The following is a 19,240-nucleotide window of genomic DNA, read 5'->3' on the forward strand; positions in this document are numbered from 1 at the left end:
GCGCCTTTAACTGCGTTGTTTCGCGAGATTTGCTTGGCGCCGCGACCTCATGTGAAACAACCATCTGCGCGATCCAGTCCGACGCTGCCTCTGCAGAGGGAAAAACCGCGATGGAGACCTGAACCCCCCTCCTCCTCCTCCTCCTCCACCTCCCTCCCCTCCTTCCCCCCTTTTTGAATAGACGCCCCCCCCCCGCCACCCACCCTTCTCCCCCCTATTAACCGCCAGCAAACAACGGCAGCCCCGCCGCCGCAGCCGCCGCTTGGCCTGTTTCTTTCTCCGCGGCGCAACAGGGCGGGCGCAACGATGTGGATCCAGATCCGCACCATAGACGGGAAGGAGACGCGGACCGTGGAGGATCTCTCCAGGCTGACCAAGATCGAGTCTCTGCGGTTGAAGATCCAGGACATCTTCCATGTGAGCCCGCAGCAGCAGCGCCTCTTCTACCGGGGGAAGCAGGTAAACGGCGGCTCTTCTTCCTTCCTTCCTTCCTTCCTTCCTCCCTCCCTCCCTCCTTCCTCCTCCCGCGGCGCAAGCCCGGAGGGTGGTGCGTGTGCGTGTGCATGTGCGTGTGTGTGTGTGCTTCCTGTTTTGATAGGAATTCGCCAATAGTTCCTGCGCAAGGGCCCCCGGGGTACGTGGTGTCCCCCCCCCCCCCCCCCAACCCACCCCCCTCTTCTTCTTCCACCCACCCACTCCCCCGCGGGAAAAGACGTGTTTGTCGTGTTCGTCGAGTGCTTTGGGTTGGTGCATTGGAGACGTGCGTGCAACAAACGCCGCGCCGCCGTAGACATGTTTGTTTACATTGTCGAGAGAGAGAGAGAGAGAGAGAGAGAGAGAGAGAGAGAGAGAATGGAGGGAGAACGTCGCCCCCTGTCCTCCACATGCAGGCTGGAAGCCGTGCACGATGCGCGGCTGCACGCGTGCATGCATCCATGCACTGTAACGGGACCCGCGTGACATCCGGTTTGCACCCCCCCCCCCTTTGGAGGCGGGTGGGTTGCGTGGAGGTGGAGGTGGAGGTGTCTCACCTGCCAGGTTAATTGAAATCCACCGGATCTTCTAAATGAAGTCCATGTGGTTTCATGGGATCCTCCAGACATGAGGTCATGTGTCTGCGCGGGGACGGTTGTGTAACGTGCGTTTCGGCGTGCGCGCCCGGCGTCCACGTCCCGCTGTGGATCCAGGTCCTCCTCACCGTGTCAGGTGACCTTTGACCCAGATAAAGACGCTCCAAAAACGGGAACTTTGTCTGCTTGATCGGCGGCGATTCCGCGAACGCGTCGAACGGGAAAATGGGGGTTTAAAATCGGTATATAACACACACACACACACACACACACACGCGCGCGCGCGGAGCGCTATTAATACACTTATTATTACACTGATATAAGCGATTAATCTGCAATTCCTCCAAACAGACGTAACACTTTGGTATATTTTCAATCGCACTTTGTGACGGTGACCCGCAGCGCTGTGATGAGCTTCCTCCGTGCAGACGCTGGAGCTCCGGGTCAAGGGAAAGCTAGAGGAGAACCAGGGGTGTTTACCGGCTAATGTTTAGATATCGTCCGTTCGTTTTGTCCGATTCCCCGGCGTCCGACCGCGGGATCGTACTGGAAGCGGCTGGAGCGAGGAAGGAAAGGGAGGCGTCGTTTTTTGGAATAAACGTTGATTGGACGGGAGACAGGCGTGGATTGTCGCCGTCGGAAAGGCCCGGCGTCTCCGAACGCCCGTCTGGTGTTTTTGGTTTCGAAAACCAAACGACGTCGTCAGTTTGGGAGATGTTAGCGACACGCGTATACCACTCGGGGTATTTTACCGCTAAAAAGATCGATCCGTTTGGAATAACGGGTGTGTTATTGCGGAACGGGTGACCACGAGAAACCCCCGCTTTCGCTTCCTGTGAGGCGATACTAGCTGGGACCGCCCGGCGGAGGTCGATGAACCTAAGCTACGCTACGCTATGCTACGCTACGCAACATGCGGATCCTCCGCCGTTTACACTTCTTCGTCACACTTTCCTTTTATTTATTCCATATGAGTCACGGGCCGAGAGGTTCCTTTATGAACGGTGTCGTTTTTCAAAAATCGTCTCACCTACTTCCTCTCGGGTCGTAAAACGGGGAGTAAAGTCTGCCGGGCCGGATCACGCGGACGGCGGCTCGCCGCTCGCCGCTCGCTCGCTCGCTCGCTGATCCGCGGGAAGAAAACCCGTCCTTGGAAGGGCGGTTCGGGGGGTAGATTTCAACGCCGGGGTTTTGTTGCATTTCAGCGGTGCCGTGAACCGCAGCACTTGAATGCATCGCTACGGCCCGCTGGCACGTGTGTGTGCATGCGCGTGTGTGTGTGTGTGTGTGTGTGTGTGTCCCTCTGAAACACAAAAGAACATTAAAGATGGCGAAGCGGGCGGACAGAGGATAGCCTGTGACGATAACAATAAACAATCGCGAGGGAAAGACGCCGTCTGCTCGCATGTGTGTGTGTGTGTGTGTGTGTGTGTGTTTTACACCTTTTTTTGCACCCACGCATCAGGATCGCGGGGAGTTAACCCAACACCGACGCACGCGAGTTTTTTTTTTTTTTTTTTCAGGCGGCGCGAGAATCCCACAAAGAGTCGTAGATTTCAAGCGGTCGAATTCCATTGGCTTTATTCATAATTAAATAGCTGTTATGCTAGCTGGAGTTTTTCACGGACAGCCAGCGCCGGGGCGGCGAGGCAGCGGCCCGTGCAGCAAATCCTGTGCTTCCTTCACCTCGCTGGAAAATAAGTGTGGGGGGCGGGGTGGACGGGTGGACGGGGTGGGGGGGTTGATTCGGGGGATTTCCACGTGTTAAGTAATGCATGGAATGAGCCAGTGACATCCAGTGTATACTAGCTAGTGCCCTTACATGCGTGCAATGGTGCCTGCGTTGTGTTAGGACTTACGCTCGTAGCAAGCTGTGTAATTCCTCTCCAAAATGGCGTCTTGTTTTTTCCTCCAGCTCACCGCGCGAGTGCGTGCGCGCGCGCGTGCGCTGCCTCACCAGTTCAAAGCCTCGCTCGCCCTTGGAGTCGGGAGGGTCTCGAGCCGCCGCCGCCGCCGCCGCCGCCGCCGCGCGCGCAACTTTTTTTTTTTTTTGTTGTTGTTGTTTTTTTTTTTGTTTGTACCAATCGTGGGTTCCTTTTGTGTGTGTGTGTGTGTGTGTTCCGTTTCCACCCACCACACACACACTTCTACCGTTCACGCGGCCTTTCTGCGCAACACCCGTTTGCCTCCTTGTTTTTTTTTTTGCTTAATTTAAAAAAAAAAAAAAAAAAAGGCCTGTTTATTAGACGCCTCGCTCGTGTTTCTCTCCCCCTTTATGTTTTTCCACCGAGGCAGCAACACGTTCGGTGTCGGGCTTCCCTCCGCCGCTAGCTGTTGCACTGCGGGGCTTAATCAAAGCTATTTACACACAGACAGTCGCCGTGACCTAGATATCGCCGCATTTTCATTGTACAGGCGCTTATTTTATTTTTTTTTTTTTTGGCGTCTCCGCGAGCGACAGGCGTTCATCTCCGCGCCGTAGACGGAAGAATTTCAGAGGGGAAGCAGAGGTGGCTGCAGCCATGCGGTTACAGGCACACCCTTCTTTAACCGATCGCCCCGGTAGGACAAAGAGCCGAGACAAAGAGCGCCGCTACACCCGGGCCTACGACGCTCGCGTGTTTTCCTAGTTTAGCCCCCTTCCTCCTCCTCCTAGCGTTAGCCCCGCTCGCCGCTCAGACGCACTTCCTGCCGGGTGTCGGGTCCAACGGCTTCACTCTCCGGACACGGCGTCCCTTTGTTTCCTCGAAAAACGCAGACATTTTTTTTTTTTGCGCGGTATCAGCGACCGTGGACTCTCTCGCTCGGAGAAACGATCGGTCGCGTTGCGTCATGTGAGCGCATGTGAAACAAAGGAGTGCAAAGGCTTACGGGTGAACATGTGCTGTCGCTAAACGCTGCGGCGTTTTCCGCCCCTCCCCCTCCGACGTACATCTACAGTGAAAGGTTCGGCGAGGACCGGAGCCCGAATGAATCGGGAAAAAGTAGAAACGAGGCCGAACGGCCCGCACGTGACCTTCCGCTCGGTCGGCGAGGTCTGAAAATGAAGAATCAAGCTGTTATGATTGACTGGTTGTGACGGGAAGGTGACGAGATTGGATGGCGCGTCGGTTGAATAACGACCAGTCGGACGACTACCGCGACAGCATCGGATTTTTATTCTTGTTCTGATTTACATTATTTTCCGCGATCGGATCGGTCAAATTGGTTAAAAAAAAAAAAAGATTTTTGGGGTCGACCGAAGCTACGACGCGTTAGCCAGGCTTTCCGAGCGCCGAGCCGTTCGCACCGTTTAGTCGTGAAAGATAAATAGGACGGATTAGATCGAGCTCGCTAGATGACCTATTTTAAAACCGGCAATTAGATGGAAACACAAAACGACCCTTCCGAATATCAGAAAAAATGATCTTTGAACGAAGAGCCTATTGTCGTAAGTAGCTTCGGCTAACCGGTTGAAAACGACAAAAGCCTCTCGGACTTCTCGGTGAAACCTCCGAGCTCCGAGTTTCGTTTACGACGTTTTGTGGCCGGAAGCGTCGTCACGTCCTGTTTTTCGGGTGAAAACATCAAACCTAGCTGGCCGCCGAACGGCGTCAGTGGCGCCTGAAAGCGGAAGAAAACGGAAATGGGCTTCAGGGGAGAAGGATTTGAAAACTCTTCGGTCTCCACGGAGACGGAAAAAACACAACACGACGAAAACAGGCGAACGTCGTCTGTTGCCATGCGCGGGCGGGCAGACCGTGACAGCAATGGCCGACTCTCGAGTACTCTGGAGTACTCTGGAGTACTTCAGGCTACTCCATAGTACTTGGACTGCCATGAATCCCGGTCTACATTTCCTCCCACCGTCCAAAACCAAGCAGGGGGTCAATTGGAAAACCCGGATTGTCCAGTGTGAATGAGAGTGAATGGTTTCATGTCTCCATGGAGACCGAGAGACTCCGGAGTACTCGGGAGTACTCCGGAGTACTTCTACTCGCCAACTAGTGGCCTGGCATGTTTACTGCAACATATCGGGCGTTCCGGACGGTCCATCGACGACCGGAAACGTTGGCCCGCGCAAACCTACCGCCGCTCTCCGCTCTTGACATTTAATCTTGTCATGGCGCCCGCACAGGAAGTGTTTCGTGTTTTAGCGCCAACTAGTGGCCATGCATGGTTACTGCAACGTATCGGGTTTTCCTTACGGCCCATCGTCGATCGGAAACGTTGGTCCGCGCAAACCTACCACCGCTCTTGACGTTTAATGTTGTCATGGTTCCCGCACAGGAAGTGTTTTGCGTTTTAGCGCGAACTAGTGGCCATGCATGGTTACTGCAACATATCAGATTTTCCCTACGGCCCGTCGTCCTTTACGTTCAAAGTAAAGATTTTACTTCACGAACCCGCCCCTGCACTTTGGTTATTTACGTTATTCAGTGAACGCGGCGCTTTTAACGAATGTTGGTCTTTGTCCGACAACACAATCCACGACAAACTCCTTAATTGTGCCGTTTATTGACACGCCGGCATCCGTCGCTATGGGAACGCCCCACACCGCCTCCCGATATACCGAGACGTTTTTTTTTTTTTTTTTTCCATACGAGCCTCACAGAGATCGCGGACACGCCCCGAGTCATTGTTTTTGGAAGGATGACCCATTTTTGCTGCGCTGCCTCGCCGGGCCGGAGGCAAAATGACGGAGTCGGGGGGTTTGGATGGTCGGATCGGCCAGTAGATAACGCCCCCCCCGCCCCCCTCAGCGGCAGCAGAGTGGGCCGGCTTCGGTTTCACACCGCTGAACCCACGCCCACCCCCCCTTCCTCCCCTCCCCGTAGAACCAGACGCCGGTATTAAACACCCTTGTGATTCCTTTGTCTATAGATCCGGGCGTATATTTATATAATCCATCGATATCGCATTTAATTATCCCCCTCCTGCAGGCGCACGTTCGGGCCGGACGTTCCCGCTCGCAGAACTCCCGGAGCTTGGATCGGGTGACGGCGCCGCGACCGAACGTCCGAAATCTTTGCCCCCCTCGCTCAATGACGATTTTTATTTTTCTCCAACCGTGACGCCGGCGATCAGATACAGCCATGGCGGCGCGAGTTAAATCCCGACGGGGTCGGACTCGGCACCAGATGCGCTCCGCGGCGGGATTTTTTTTTTTTTTTTTTTTTTTTTTTCCCCAGCAGCCACAGGTCCTCCTCTCGTCTTTGTTTGAGGTTTTTGCGTCCGACATTGTTCTTTTGATGGCGGTTACAATAAGAACTCGCCCCTTTGAAAGAACGCCTGTCGACACAGAACAGAGGAACGAGCCCCGTGGAGAGGTGTTAATTTTATTCCACTCCAGTATTTGATACTCGCCTGAGCGCACACACACACACACACACACACACACACAAGATCGCGACCGAAACTTTGAATTTCCTCTAACGCTTCCATTTTCTCACGTGAGCAGAAGATGGAAATGAATCGCGGCCTCCCCCGGATGGGACGCTTTCTTTTTTTTTTTTTTCCCCAAATCTGATCCGCCGAGCCGCCATGTCAGGATCCGCTCGTCTCCGGTTTGTTCCGCCGAGTGCCGGGAAACCGACGTCTCCCGCTGGAACGCCGGGTGACGTCGCACTGAGTCACCGGCAGGAAGCGGCGTGTTTTTTTTTTTTTTTTTTTTTTTAATTTGACCGGGACGGCGGAGGGAGCTCGGCGAAGGCTCGGACATCCTGCTCTTTTTTTTTTTTTTTTTCTTCACACAACCGTCTTAGTCACAATGGCGTTCGTCCGAAACGCCACTTGTTTGTTTTACGAGAAGCCGCTTCGGCGAATCACCCCGGCGGGGAATTGTTATCCTTCCTGCTGCACAAACAGGAGCCGTTAAACCCCATTTTTATTTAATTGGCGTCGCAGCGTCACTTATCCGTCCTCCGCCGTAATTAGAAATTGATACCTATTCCCTGATATTGTCCCGCCGTTCTCATAAACGCCTCCTCATCTGCTGGAAATGTCGGATTTGGATCTGTTTACACAATAGCTCGCTTTTCCGCACGCCGTTTCTAGGGTTCTTTTCCTGAGAAGAGGCCGAAAGTGACCGCCGTGTTGTTTATCGGTAATCCCCGTTAAGATCTCACGGTCAAACGACACCGGATCTCCGCGGATCAATTATCCCGCCGTCGTTTCTTTGTGCTCTTTGTCCATCAAGCCGGCACCAAACACCGAGGCAGGTTGCGGCAAGAGGCCGCCGCCGCCGCCGCCACCGCAACCGCCGCCGGGCGCTATTGTCTATTTAAGATACGCTCGGATTGTCATTCAATCCCACCGCCGTGTCAAAGAGCAAAATGAAAGGGATAAATAATTGCGGGATTAAATCTCAGGCGATGCGGCGAGGAGACAGGTGAGCGTCTGCGTCTGCGCCGCCGCTCCGCTTGATCTAAATTTCATGAGACCGTTAAAAAAACAGGGGGAAGGGATGGAGGAATCGCTGCCGTTCTGCCGCCGCCGCCGCCGCCGCCGCCTCGCCTCCCGACATGCTCCGCGCCTCGCTGTCGAATAACGAAGGGAGCGAAGGGGAGCGCCGCGCTCGTCTCTCCGGCACAACAATGTGCTGGCGGGGCCGAGGGCTGAAATGAATAGCTGATGTCTGTAATGAGTTGGCATCGGCGCCAACAGCTCCGTTCCTAAGGCGCTAGTATTTCTGTGCGCTCAACAGCGGATCGGTCGCGACGGAGGGGTAAATATGGGTTTCTAACGGGCCGGCGCCATCTTTTTTTTTTTTTTTTTTTTTTTTTTTTCCTCCCCGGTCTCTCCTTCGAACATGTTTTCAGTGGATTGCGGCGACGGCGGCGGCGCGATGGTGTTTTTTCGACAGGACGGGACAGAGATTACATACATGATTCAGGTTCATTGGGGGCGGCGGCGGGGCTGCTCTCCTTTCGTCGTCATAGCAACCCAGTCGTTTCTTCTATCGCTTTAAGTCATGCATTCATTCTTTTTTTTTTTTTAAACCTTCCGGAGAGAGAAAAACGCAGGGACAGCTGCTGCCGCCACTGCGTCCATTTTTTTTTTTTTTTTTTTTTTCCGCAGCGCCGGATGTGTAAAAAAAACAAGCCCGCCACCGATCGGCAGCCATTCAGAGCATTAGCCTTTTTTTTTTTTTTTTTTTTTTTGTCCCCCAGAGGCCGGCGGCGTCCACCCGGCGGCCCCGCTTTGAATTTCCCGTGGAATGCGCCGCATCGTGAGCCGACGTGAGCGAGCTCTTGTTGCCGGGGCCTCCCGCCTAGCGCCATTAAACGCCACCGCGCTATAAATCCAGGCTCGGAGATGAAATGAATATCTCGCTCTCCTCCATGTGCCGCCTTTAGGGGTCCCAACAACAACATCAACACACCTCCTCTCCCTCGCTTTTCCCTCCGACTAACACCTTCTTTGTTTGCCCTTGACAAGCAGCCTATTGTGCTCGTCGGAGGAGAATCGGCGGCGCGGCGGTTTCATTCGGTGTCACGCGTCTCTTTTAAGGAGGCGCGCAGGAGCGAACTCACTAATTTGTTGCTTTAAGAATTCCCGCCCCGTCGCCAGCGCTTATTGAATTTTTATTGAATATTTAACGAGGATAACCGAGGTTTTCACATCCAGAGTAGTGATTCCCACCGCTTAACTGGAAACCGATCAAAGAAATACAAGTGTATATATAACATTATATATATATATTTTGCGCTTCCATCTCACAGCGAGGAGGTCCCTGGTTGGATTCCCATTGGATTCCTCGTGGAGCTTCCATGTTGTCCTCATGTCTACGTAGGGTTCCAACCATTGTCCAAAAAACATGCAGGAAATTCAGGAGACGCTATCTCGTCCAGACATGTGAATAAGTGAATAAAAGTTTGTATGTTTCTCTGTGTGAATGAATGAGTGAGTGAATGAATGGTTGTACGGACCCCTCCTAGGATAGACTCCAAAATAAGTAGATAATGAACAAATTAATGTTTTTTCAATCCTCTGCTGGATAAGAAAAAGATAAAATGTAACTTGGCAGCTCCGGTTTGGAAAAACAAACAAAAAAAAATAAATGGCAAGGATTTGTAATTTCCTAAGAAGCAGATTGAAGTGACCTGAAACTACCGGAGTGAATTCTCTGCCCCCCCCCCCCCCCAAAAAAACAGCTTGTTTGGGGAACCACGTGTGCTCGGAACATCACGTCATTCCTTCAGAATAACAGGAAATGCACTAATTGCGCCATTTGAAGCCCAACAAAAAAACCTGCTCACTGTGGTCGAACACACAGAAGCTCCTCCAGCGTCTCCAGCGAGAGTCCGAACCCGGAGAATCACGCGTCAAATTTAGGCTCCGCTTACGCGTCAACCTTCCGCAAGGTTGTTTGGGGCGCCTGAAAAAGGAACAAAGCGGAAAAAAATGGTGCTCCGGAGTGGAAAGATTTGAAAATGCCTCTGTCTCCATGGAGACGGGCGGGGGGGGGGGGGGACGCGACACATTCAAAAACAAGGAAAGGAACAAGGTTACAGTCAGTTGCCATACGCTGGTGGGGCGACCATAACAACAATGGCCGACTGCAGGGTACACGTAGAATACTGCTTTAGTGAACAGGAAGTGTCTACACATATGCAGGTTGACCATGACAACAATAGCGGACGGTAAAGTACTGTCTGTACGCCTGGCCAGCTCAGGTTGACTTTAACAACAATGGCAGGCTCCAGAAGAGTCTAGAGTACTGATCATACTCCTAACTCTATTGATAGGATGCTCGATCATTTTGTCCAATCCATATTCTATTACAGTGGAGATACCGGGGATTGACCTCATACATGTGAAGCATGTGCTCTACCACTGAGCTACAAGTTCACTCTCAGTAACAGCGGTTGATAACAATGGCCGACTCCAGAGTACTTCAGAGTATTCCAGAGTCTTCTAGAGTACTCCATAGTACTGCCTGTACTCATCACTCTTGTGAACAGGAAGTGTCTAAGCACGTGTGGATTGACCCAAACACCAATGGCGGACCCCAGAGTACTATGGAGTACCCCAGAGTTCCCCAGAGTACTGCCTGTACTCATCACTTTAATGTACAGGACGTGTCTAAGCATGTGTCGACTGACACAACGCCATTGGTGGACCCCAGAGTACTGTGAGTACCCCAGAGTACTCCAGAGTACTGCCTGTAATCATCACTCTAGTGAACAGGAAGTGTCTAAGCATGTGTTGATTGACTCAAACACCAATGGCAGACCCCAGAGTACTCTGGAGTACCCGAGACTACAAAGTACTGCCTGTACTCCTGACTCTAGTGAACAGAACGTGTCAAAGCTCCGGAAAAGCACTCCGGAAAAGCACTCCACGTCGCACCTTCACTGCCTTGACTCCCAGTCTACATCCTTGAGGAATTGACCGTCCTCGTAGCCCGTGGTCTTCAAGTAGTACTAATACCCAGCTGCTAGCCATTGTTGATGTTTACACTCGCCGTCGATTCAATGTTTGTCATGGCGCCCGGACAGGAAGTATCTCGACATACGTGCATGTTTCAGTTCATCTCAACACAGCGCCACCTGGTGGCCTGGCATGTGCGTTCCATCTACTCCGATGTATCCTACAATGCGAGAACGTTTTCATATCATCACCATCTGGAGCGACGTCGAAATTGCGTCTCTAAAACGGAGAGTTGTCTTGGAAACAGGGCCTTGATGACTTGTACATTAATACCCCCATCACCATCTGCGCTGCTCAAACATCTTGACACATTCGTGTTCTTCTTTTCCCAGATGGAAGATGGCCAGACCCTGTTTGACTACAACGTCGGTCTCAACGACATCGTCCAGCTGCTGATCCGCTCCCAGACGGACCCCCCGGACAGCCCCGTCGCCAAGGACCCCGCCGCCGTCGCCTGCAGTTCCACCCCGCCCGGCGACACCCGGCTGGAGAGCCACAACTCCCCAACTCCCGCATCACCGATCGCCATGGAGACATCCGCCAACACGGACAATGAGAGCGGCGCCGCCGCTGCCACCGTCACCGCCATCGCCACCGCCACCGTCGTCGCCCCCGCCCCCGCCCCCGCCACCGTCACCGCCCCCGCCGTCGCCGCCGCCACCACCACCACCACCATCACCACCACCGGCACGGTGAACGAAGCCAAGATGGACACCGTCGACGCCAGCAACTCACCCGGCACCAAAAACGGCTTCAAGCCCTCCAGCCCGCCGGTGGACAGCCAGCCGCCGACATCCAGCAAGAACGCGCTGGTGGACCCTGGGATCGGGGCGTACAAGGTAAGATCGCATAAATATTCGGGAAGCGCTTGGCACCGTTGAAGACGCGTGAAATTACAGGGGCGTCGAATCGGCGAATCGATTCACGGCGTTCCAGGAGTCCGAGGCCAGAAGTCCACCCACGGTGTCGGGTTCAGGGTAACGAGGAATGCGGTCGCTACGGTTCTACACGCGGCGTTAATATGTCCGCCCAAGAAGACGGGTCGCGGCCGGAGGCTTTTTGCGGCGGCGTTGCATCCGCGCATCGGAGAAACGACATCGGGCGGACAGGAAGAGGAGCGCGGAAGCGACCAATAGGAGAGCGGGGCCGATGCGGCCACCTCAGCGGGGGTGGAAGCGGCCAAAAGTCACGTGAGGAAGCCGTGGTTACGACCCAGTCAAGCACCGCTGGCTAATTATAAATAGAGGAGAGGCAGTTCGAGTGTGTGTGTGTGTGTGTGTGTGTGTGTGTGTGTGTGTGTGTCAGCGCAGCTTTATTACGTTCTAATGTGTACAAGAACACTGTGTGCCAACGATCTGGTTTTTTTTTTTGTTTTTTTGGTGCCAAATATCCACCAGCTGCCAGATGAGGGGCCCATCAGACCTCCTCTTCCTCCTCCTCCTCCTCCTCCAACCGGTCTGATCATGTCGATTTAACGTCTCGGTCTTTCACACAAAGTAAAACTGAAATAAAACACAGCCCTGTCAGAAGGTTCCCGCTCATACCGGAGCACCTCGGCGCTCTGGGGCTTTGGTTTTTGCTTGCTGAAGAAGATTTTTTTTTCGGGAGGGAGGGGGAGTCGGGGGTAATTCTGCACGTTCTTCGAGCCCCCGAGGGCTCCAGCGGCTCCTTCTGTGTGGAGGAAACTACCGGTGGTTTCCTCCTGGACGACCTGAGCGGCAGGATTGACGTTTAGGACAATGTTTAGCTCAGGAGAAGCCGAGGGGTCTTTGGAGGCGAAGCTCCACGAGGGGAAAATAATAAGGCGGTGAAGTGGTTCGTGCTTCAGAAGGTCCCCGGTTGGATTCCTTTCTGTGTGGAGTCTACATGTTCTCCACGTGTCTGCGTGAGGTTCCTCAAGGTTCTCAGGGTTCCTCATCACATGCAGGAGGTTCATACCGACCGACGCTAGTGTGTCGAAGTGTTGTTGAGCAAAACGCTGAACCCGTAACTGCTCCCCTGGCGCTGGTGGACGGCAGCCTACTGCTCATCCATGGTTCCTCCATGATGGGTTCATTGCAGAGAACTAATAAAGGATATATAATTATCATTTTAAATTATCCACACCAGTACAATATTTGTACGTCCATGTGATTTTTAAATGAGCAAATGAATTGGAATTCTCTGTATGACTGTTGCATTAATGAGTGATTTGTCTCTGTTTAATATACAGGACTGTCTCAGAAAATTAGAATATTGTGATAAAGTTCTTTATCTTCAATTATCTCCAATTAAAAAAAACAGTAATTACCTTTTCATGATATTCTAATATTTTGAGATAGGGTTTTTGAGTTTTCTTAAGATGTAAGCCATAATCAGCAATATTAAAATAATAAAAGGCTTGCAATATTTCAGTGGATTTGTAATGAATACAGAATATATGACATTTTTGTTTTGCAATTGCATTACAGAAGATAAAGAACTTTATCACAATATTCTAATTTTCTGAGACAGTCCTGTATATAATATAAATTATAATATATTTGTAGGTATACACATAAATAATGTACTTTTATATATATATATATATATATATATATAAATGTACTGTAATTTCTGGACTATTGAGTGCATGAGAATATAAGCCGCACCGGCTTGAAATAACTAAATAAAATCTATGTTTACATATATAGGCATGAGATATTTTAACAGGAAAATATTACAAAGAAACACTTTTTTAATCGTCAGCCTGCAACACGGCCGATGAAAAAGATAAATAATAAATAAGACAAGGAAAAGTCCATCTGTTTTCCGTCCCCGCTTTGTCGTCCTCCAGCTGACGGCTACCTCAGCCCTCCTCCTGCGCGCTAAAACCGGTGAAGTTAAAGTCCGTTAAAGTCTTATACGGTCCCGGAATTGAACGTCCTCAGAATTTCACCCCTATTTCATCGGTCCAATGTGACGAGGCTAAATGTTTTGGCGGCGTGAAGCTCGTTAGCCAAAGAAAATCCATCAATTAGCCACGTCGTCGTTTATGCCGCAGTGCTTAAAGCTTGTGGAAAAAGTCTTATAGTCGGCTTACAGTCTGGAAATTAGAAAATTATATACATTGTGTGTTTATATATATATATCTATTTACACATTGTGTGTTTATATATATACATATATATGTAATTAGAATGATATATATGTAAATGAGTATATCCTTGCACAATGTGAGAATGAAAGGGTGAATGGTTGTATGTCTCCAAGTGTGTGTGTGTGTGTGTGTGTGTGTGTGTGTGTGTGTGTGTGTGTGATTATCTGATTATCTCTTATCTATGTGTGGATGAAGGAGTGAATGGTTGCAAACCTTTATGATGAGAGAGTGAGAGGGTGAATTTTTTAAACTTCTATGTTGTGTGAATGGTTTTGTGTGGCTCTGTGACTGACGGGTCAAAGGTCAACCCCGCTTCTCGGCCAATCACGGACGGGCAGGATCACCGGTTTAGACGACAAAACAAACAAATGAATGAACCATCAGACTAGTCGTGCTAACATCTGCGCGCTCCGGATGACTTCCTGTCTTCGTTCCTTTTAATTCTAATAAAAATCTAGTTTGCGGAAGAACCGTTTATTTCTTTTGACCTTGTCGCGTCCTCCCTCCCCCCCCCCCCTCCTTCCGCTCTCCATCCCGCAGATCAACGAGCTGGTGGACTGCAGGGACGTGAGCATCGGCGCCTGGTTCGAGGCCTGCATCGAGAACGTGACGCACGCTCCCAAAGGACAGATAACACCCACCAAGGGCAAAGTGGGCCGGCCCCCTAAGAGGACTAACGGGAAGCTGGAGGCCGAGCAGGGCCAGGGCCCGGCCGCGGACACTAACAGGAATATCGTTGTGTTAAACTCCGAGAGTAACGGAGCCTCCACCTCTCAGACGGACTCTGCGGCCGCCGCCGAGGCCAAGGACAGGGAGGAGGACGTCGTTTACCACATTAAGTACGAAGAGTAAGTAACGGCTCGGACAATCGCAGCTGTGAAAAGTCGCATTTCATACGAATGAGGAGGATATTTACAGTTCTAATTTACATATTTACGGCTAATTTCCCGATTTTTTTTCTCCCAGCATTTCAGAAATTGAATTTATACATTTTTTTTTAATTCATTAAATCGGCTCGGGGGATAAACGGAAAACGCGTCGGGATATTTCGGCGGCTGGAAAGCTCGGGCCGTACGAGCGCGGCAGGAAATAGGGTTTTTGTTCGCTCCTCCGTGTTTAAAAATACATTCCCCCCCCCGTGCCGCTGGCATGTGGCAGTCGAGATGAGAGTGTCCACCAGACATAAATACGTGGTGTGCGTTGTGATTCGCTGTGTGTGTGTGTGTGTGTGTGTGTGTGTGTGCAATACAAGTGGCTGCAAGCATCAGTAGCAGCGGTTCTGCGCTGGGTATTTCATCTTTCTGCTGGCAGTTCAGGACATAGGGATGGTGTGTGTGTGTGTGTGTGTGTGTAGCTAATGCTACAATTTGGACTGTATCTCTTGCACACCCCCCTTTTTTTTTTTTTACCCCTGCAAATTCATTCAGAAGCCGATGTTTCCATGGTAACACACGAGTTCTCAGGAGCATTACTTCTCCGCTCGCCTCCTTCAGCTTTGTCTGTAATTGCTGTGAACATGCCACTGGTGAGGCATGGCCTGCGCACGGTGTCTATCACATGTGTGTGTGTGTGTGTGTGTGTGTGTGTGTGTGACAATGTGTTGTTCCACAGAGAATCTACCACAGGGTGTTGAGCAATACATTTATAAGTGCAAATCCCTTCTATTTTTTTTTTTTAACGTTTAAAAATTGTCGGTGGGGATGTGTGTGTGTGTGTGTGTGTGTGTGTGTGTGCTTGAAGGGGGCATCCGCTAATATTTAGCTGAATGTCATTTTCATAATTATCACTGTTTGTTTTCGTGCCGCGGCGGCGGCTCCCTTTTATTGGTAAATTTGATTGGTTCGAGGGCGAGATGAAGACGAGGATGTGACGAAGGACATCAAATGTCCCGGACGAGTTTTAATCTGCCGCCGTCGCGGCCGCGGCTCATCTGGCGTTCCTCGCCGCCCGCCAGGGTCGGGCCCGGCGGCGGCGAGGAACCTCGTTTTCCATTTTATTAGACGCGTCTCATCCCCTCCTTTGTCCTGAGCGCCATTCCAGGCTTCTGCCATCATTTTGTTTCCCCGAGAAAAGCGTAGGGTGGGTATGATTGCTCCGCCTATCCCCAACACACACACACACACACACACCTAAGGAAGGAAACCAGCGCCACGGAATAAATGGCCGCCTCTTTGCATGGAGCCACCCCGGACAGTATTTCTGGGGAAAGTAATGAGCCACAAAATCAAAGTGATGTGTCGGCCGTATCTCCTCGCCGCCGCCGCCGCCGCCGCTCCTAGGAAGCGAAGCGGCATGTGCACGAAGCGTGCACGTCGCTCCATAACGAGACACCCGGATGTGATTTCATGGTTTTAATCTGGCTGCAGCCCCGGCGTCGGGGTTTTTAAAATTCACCGCTTGGACTCACACACACGCATGTCCGGACCGCAGTCGGGAGTGTTTTGTGCATAATCATGTAAAATGTGTAACGACGCACAGAGATGCTGATTTTTTTTTTTTTTTTTTTTTGCTGCAGAATTATTATTTATAATGTTCCTGCAGCCCGGCTTCCTGTCCCGTTCCGCTTTATATAGCACTTTCAACACCTCGCGGTTTCAAAGCACTGCATTCACACACACACACACACACACACACTGATGCCGCGGCAGGCGCTAACCAGGTCGTCTGGGAGCAACTGGGGGTGTTCAGTGTCTTGCCCGAGGATACTTCGAACAGCCAACCGTCCGATTGGCCGCCGCCCCCGCGCACCGAATGGCGTGCACATTTTCCGCACGATGCGCGCGTTAGTTCCGTTATAAAGCCATTTAAAATCAAGATATGGATCGGCGTCCGATGGAGACGCGCTCTCGTGAACGCTCGCGTATTTTTCGACGGCGGGAGGGAAGTCGTCCAACCAGGGACCTTCTCGGTGTGAAGCTCTTAACGCTCGAGCCGCCGCGCTTCCCACCATTTCATCATCTCTTTTGAAAAGAAAAGCCTCTAAATATCACAATTCATTCATTTCTCTCCCCTCGAATGTCTCCCAGCCCTGAACCCCCGCGAGCGATTTTCTGAATAAATCACAATCCTACATTTACGCATCTGTTTAGCGAGCTGACCCTGGGAAAAGGAAATCTATTGGCGTATGAAATAATAATAATGCAGCGCGCGATGAATCCCCCTGTCGCATTTTCCAAGCCGTCTGAGAGCGTCGGGTAATTTTTCGCCGGCGTCGACTCGTGCGCTCCTGCGAGCCGCGTGTTCACGTAATTTCCACGTCGAACTAATTAAAAGCCCCAACTTTTATTGGAAAAGGATGAAACACTATCATGGTAATTTTTTTTTTTTTTTTCACTTTCAGTCGTAAAATGGAGACACACACTTCCTATTTCCTATTAATGCGTCGAATATGAAAGTTCAAAATACACATATGCGGACAAGTCTGCAAGGGAGGAGGGGGGGAGTAAAAATGGCCGACATCTTCCGGAGCCTTGCAGCTGGCGAGGAAATGCAGCCATTAAAAGTGAAGTCCGTGTTTTTTTTTTTTTCTTTTTTTTTTTTTTTTTTTGTTTTGGAAGGGGGGGGTGGGTTGGCTTGGAGGAGAGACTTCCTAAGCGGCTTTTCATCCCCCTTAATTAGCAAAGACCCCCCTCCCTTCGCTCCCCCTTCCATCCAGCATCCGGCGAAGATGGCTCACCTGCGTGGAAAGCCGCGGCACGGCGTGCTGCGATCTGAGCATTCCTGTTTTTTTTTTTTTCTTTTTTTTTTTTTATCTCTCGCTGTTTCTAATTAGGCACGTGACGGCGAAATAAAGAGCGGTGGAGTTTGGAGTCGGGCCTCTCGCTCTCCCTCCTCTCTTTCTCGTATCTCTTTTCCACACAGAGGAGTCATTGTTTGATCCGAGTTGTATCTTGTTACCAACCAAAACAGTAGGTGGCTGCTATTTACTTTGCGCCGCTCTATTCGTACGGGACTATTTGTTTTTTGGGGGTCAGGACGGCTGCGACTGCAAACGCGGTCGTGTATGTTGTACACACACACACACACACACACACACACACACATTTTGACATGTCACAGTGGGGGAAAGCCCAGGTCTAATTAATAAAAGGAATGGCCTGGCTGCATTCCAGGCTCCGAGCGCCGACCCACATTATCTTCTGTGCCGGTTCCTTCCTCAGATCAGCCACCCAAACAAAAAGAAAACACAATCATAAATAAATAAAACGCGGATCAGCAGGTGAGGCTTTGGGCTACCGCGGCCGCGGCGTTAATTAGCTGCCGGGGCTGCGTCGAATTAAGCGGTGTGTAAACAACCCTGCGGAGGGACGGTCCGGCTGCCGCTAGCTTTGCGTTTGTTTTTTTTTTGTTTTGAAAAAGGCAAACGGCTTCGGGAGGAAGAGCAGGAGGAAGGAACGAGGCCGATCCGGATGAGATTCTGACAACGTCCCGGAAAAACATCATGGTCTCTCAAACGTCCGGCGGGTCGGCGGGAGTCAGAACGTTGGTCGATTCGGCGTTGGTTGGACGAGAGGCGAGGGTCGATCCTGGATTCGTCGCATCCATTCACCCTCTCATCCTTAAACACAGTCACTCCAATCACACATCATTTGAAAACATACAACATTCACCCTCTCATTCTTAAAATAAAGACATAAACAGTCACCCTTTCATTCACACATCATATAAAAACATCATTCACCCTCTCACTCTTAGAGACATGTAACCAGTCAGTCAGAAATCATGAAAATATGCATTCACCCTCTCATTCCCACATCATATTGAGACATACATCCATTCACCCTCTCATCCTTAAACACAGACATATAACCAGTCACACGTCATTTGAAAACATACAACATTCACCCTCTCATTATTTAAAGAGACATAGACAGTCACCCTTTCATTCAAACATAAATCATATAAAAACATAAATTCACCCTTTCATTATTTAAATAGAGACATAAACAGTCACCCTTTCATTCACACATCATATAAAAACGTACATTCACCCTCTCATTCTTAAACACAGACATATAACCAGACACTCTTTCACACATCATTTAAAAACTACAACATTCACCCTCTCATTATTTAAAAAGAGACATAAACAGTCACCCTTTCAAAAAACATAAATCATAAGTTCACCCTTTCATTCCCACATCATCAAGAGACATATAACCATTCACCCTGTCATTCTTAACTAGAGATATATAAACAGTCACCCTTTCATTATTTAAATAGAGACATAAACAGTCACCCTTTCATTCACACATCATATAAAAACATGCATTCACCCTCTCATCCTTAAACACAGACATATAACCAGTCACACATCATTTGAAAACATACAGCATTCACCCTCTCATTATTAAAGAGATACATATGAGTAGTCACCCTTTCATTTAAACATAAATCATGTAAAAACATAAATTCACTCTTTCATTCCCACATCATAAAGAGACATATAACCATTCACCCTGTCATTCTTAACTAGAGATATATAAACAGTCACCCTTTCATTCACACATCATATAAAAATGTACATTCACCCTCTCATTCTTAAACACAGACATATAACCAGTCACTCTTTCACACATACAACATTCACCCTCTCATTATTTAAGAGATACATATGAACAGTCAACCTCTCATTCAA

The 19,240-nt window shown here is 50.3% G+C and overlaps 1 protein-coding gene across 2 annotated transcripts in view; it reads left to right on the plus strand.

The window, feature by feature from the left end:
- Positions 1–203: 203 nt before the first annotated feature.
- The window catches only part of uhrf2 (ubiquitin like with PHD and ring finger domains 2), a 36,992-nt gene continuing 17,955 nt past the window's right edge, over positions 204–19,240 (plus strand). The window contains exons 1-3 of one of the 2 annotated variants that reach the window (XM_086151828.1): positions 204–459; positions 10,817–11,323; positions 14,143–14,450. In XM_086151828.1, the coding sequence (XP_086007954.1) occupies positions 307–459; positions 10,817–11,323; positions 14,143–14,450 (968 nt within the window). In that variant the 5' untranslated portion in view covers positions 204–306. Of the gene's footprint in view, positions 460–7,813; positions 11,324–14,142; positions 14,451–19,240 lie in introns of those variants that run through there. The other variant, XM_086151827.1, reaches the window with a different exon arrangement.

The sequence above is a fragment of the Fistularia commersonii genome, chromosome 9, assembly GCF_037954325.1.
Source record: "Fistularia commersonii isolate RoL2024-O1a breed Wild chromosome 9, RoL_Fcom_v1.0, whole genome shotgun sequence".
Classification (NCBI taxonomy): Eukaryota; Metazoa; Chordata; class Actinopteri; order Syngnathiformes; family Fistulariidae; genus Fistularia; species Fistularia commersonii.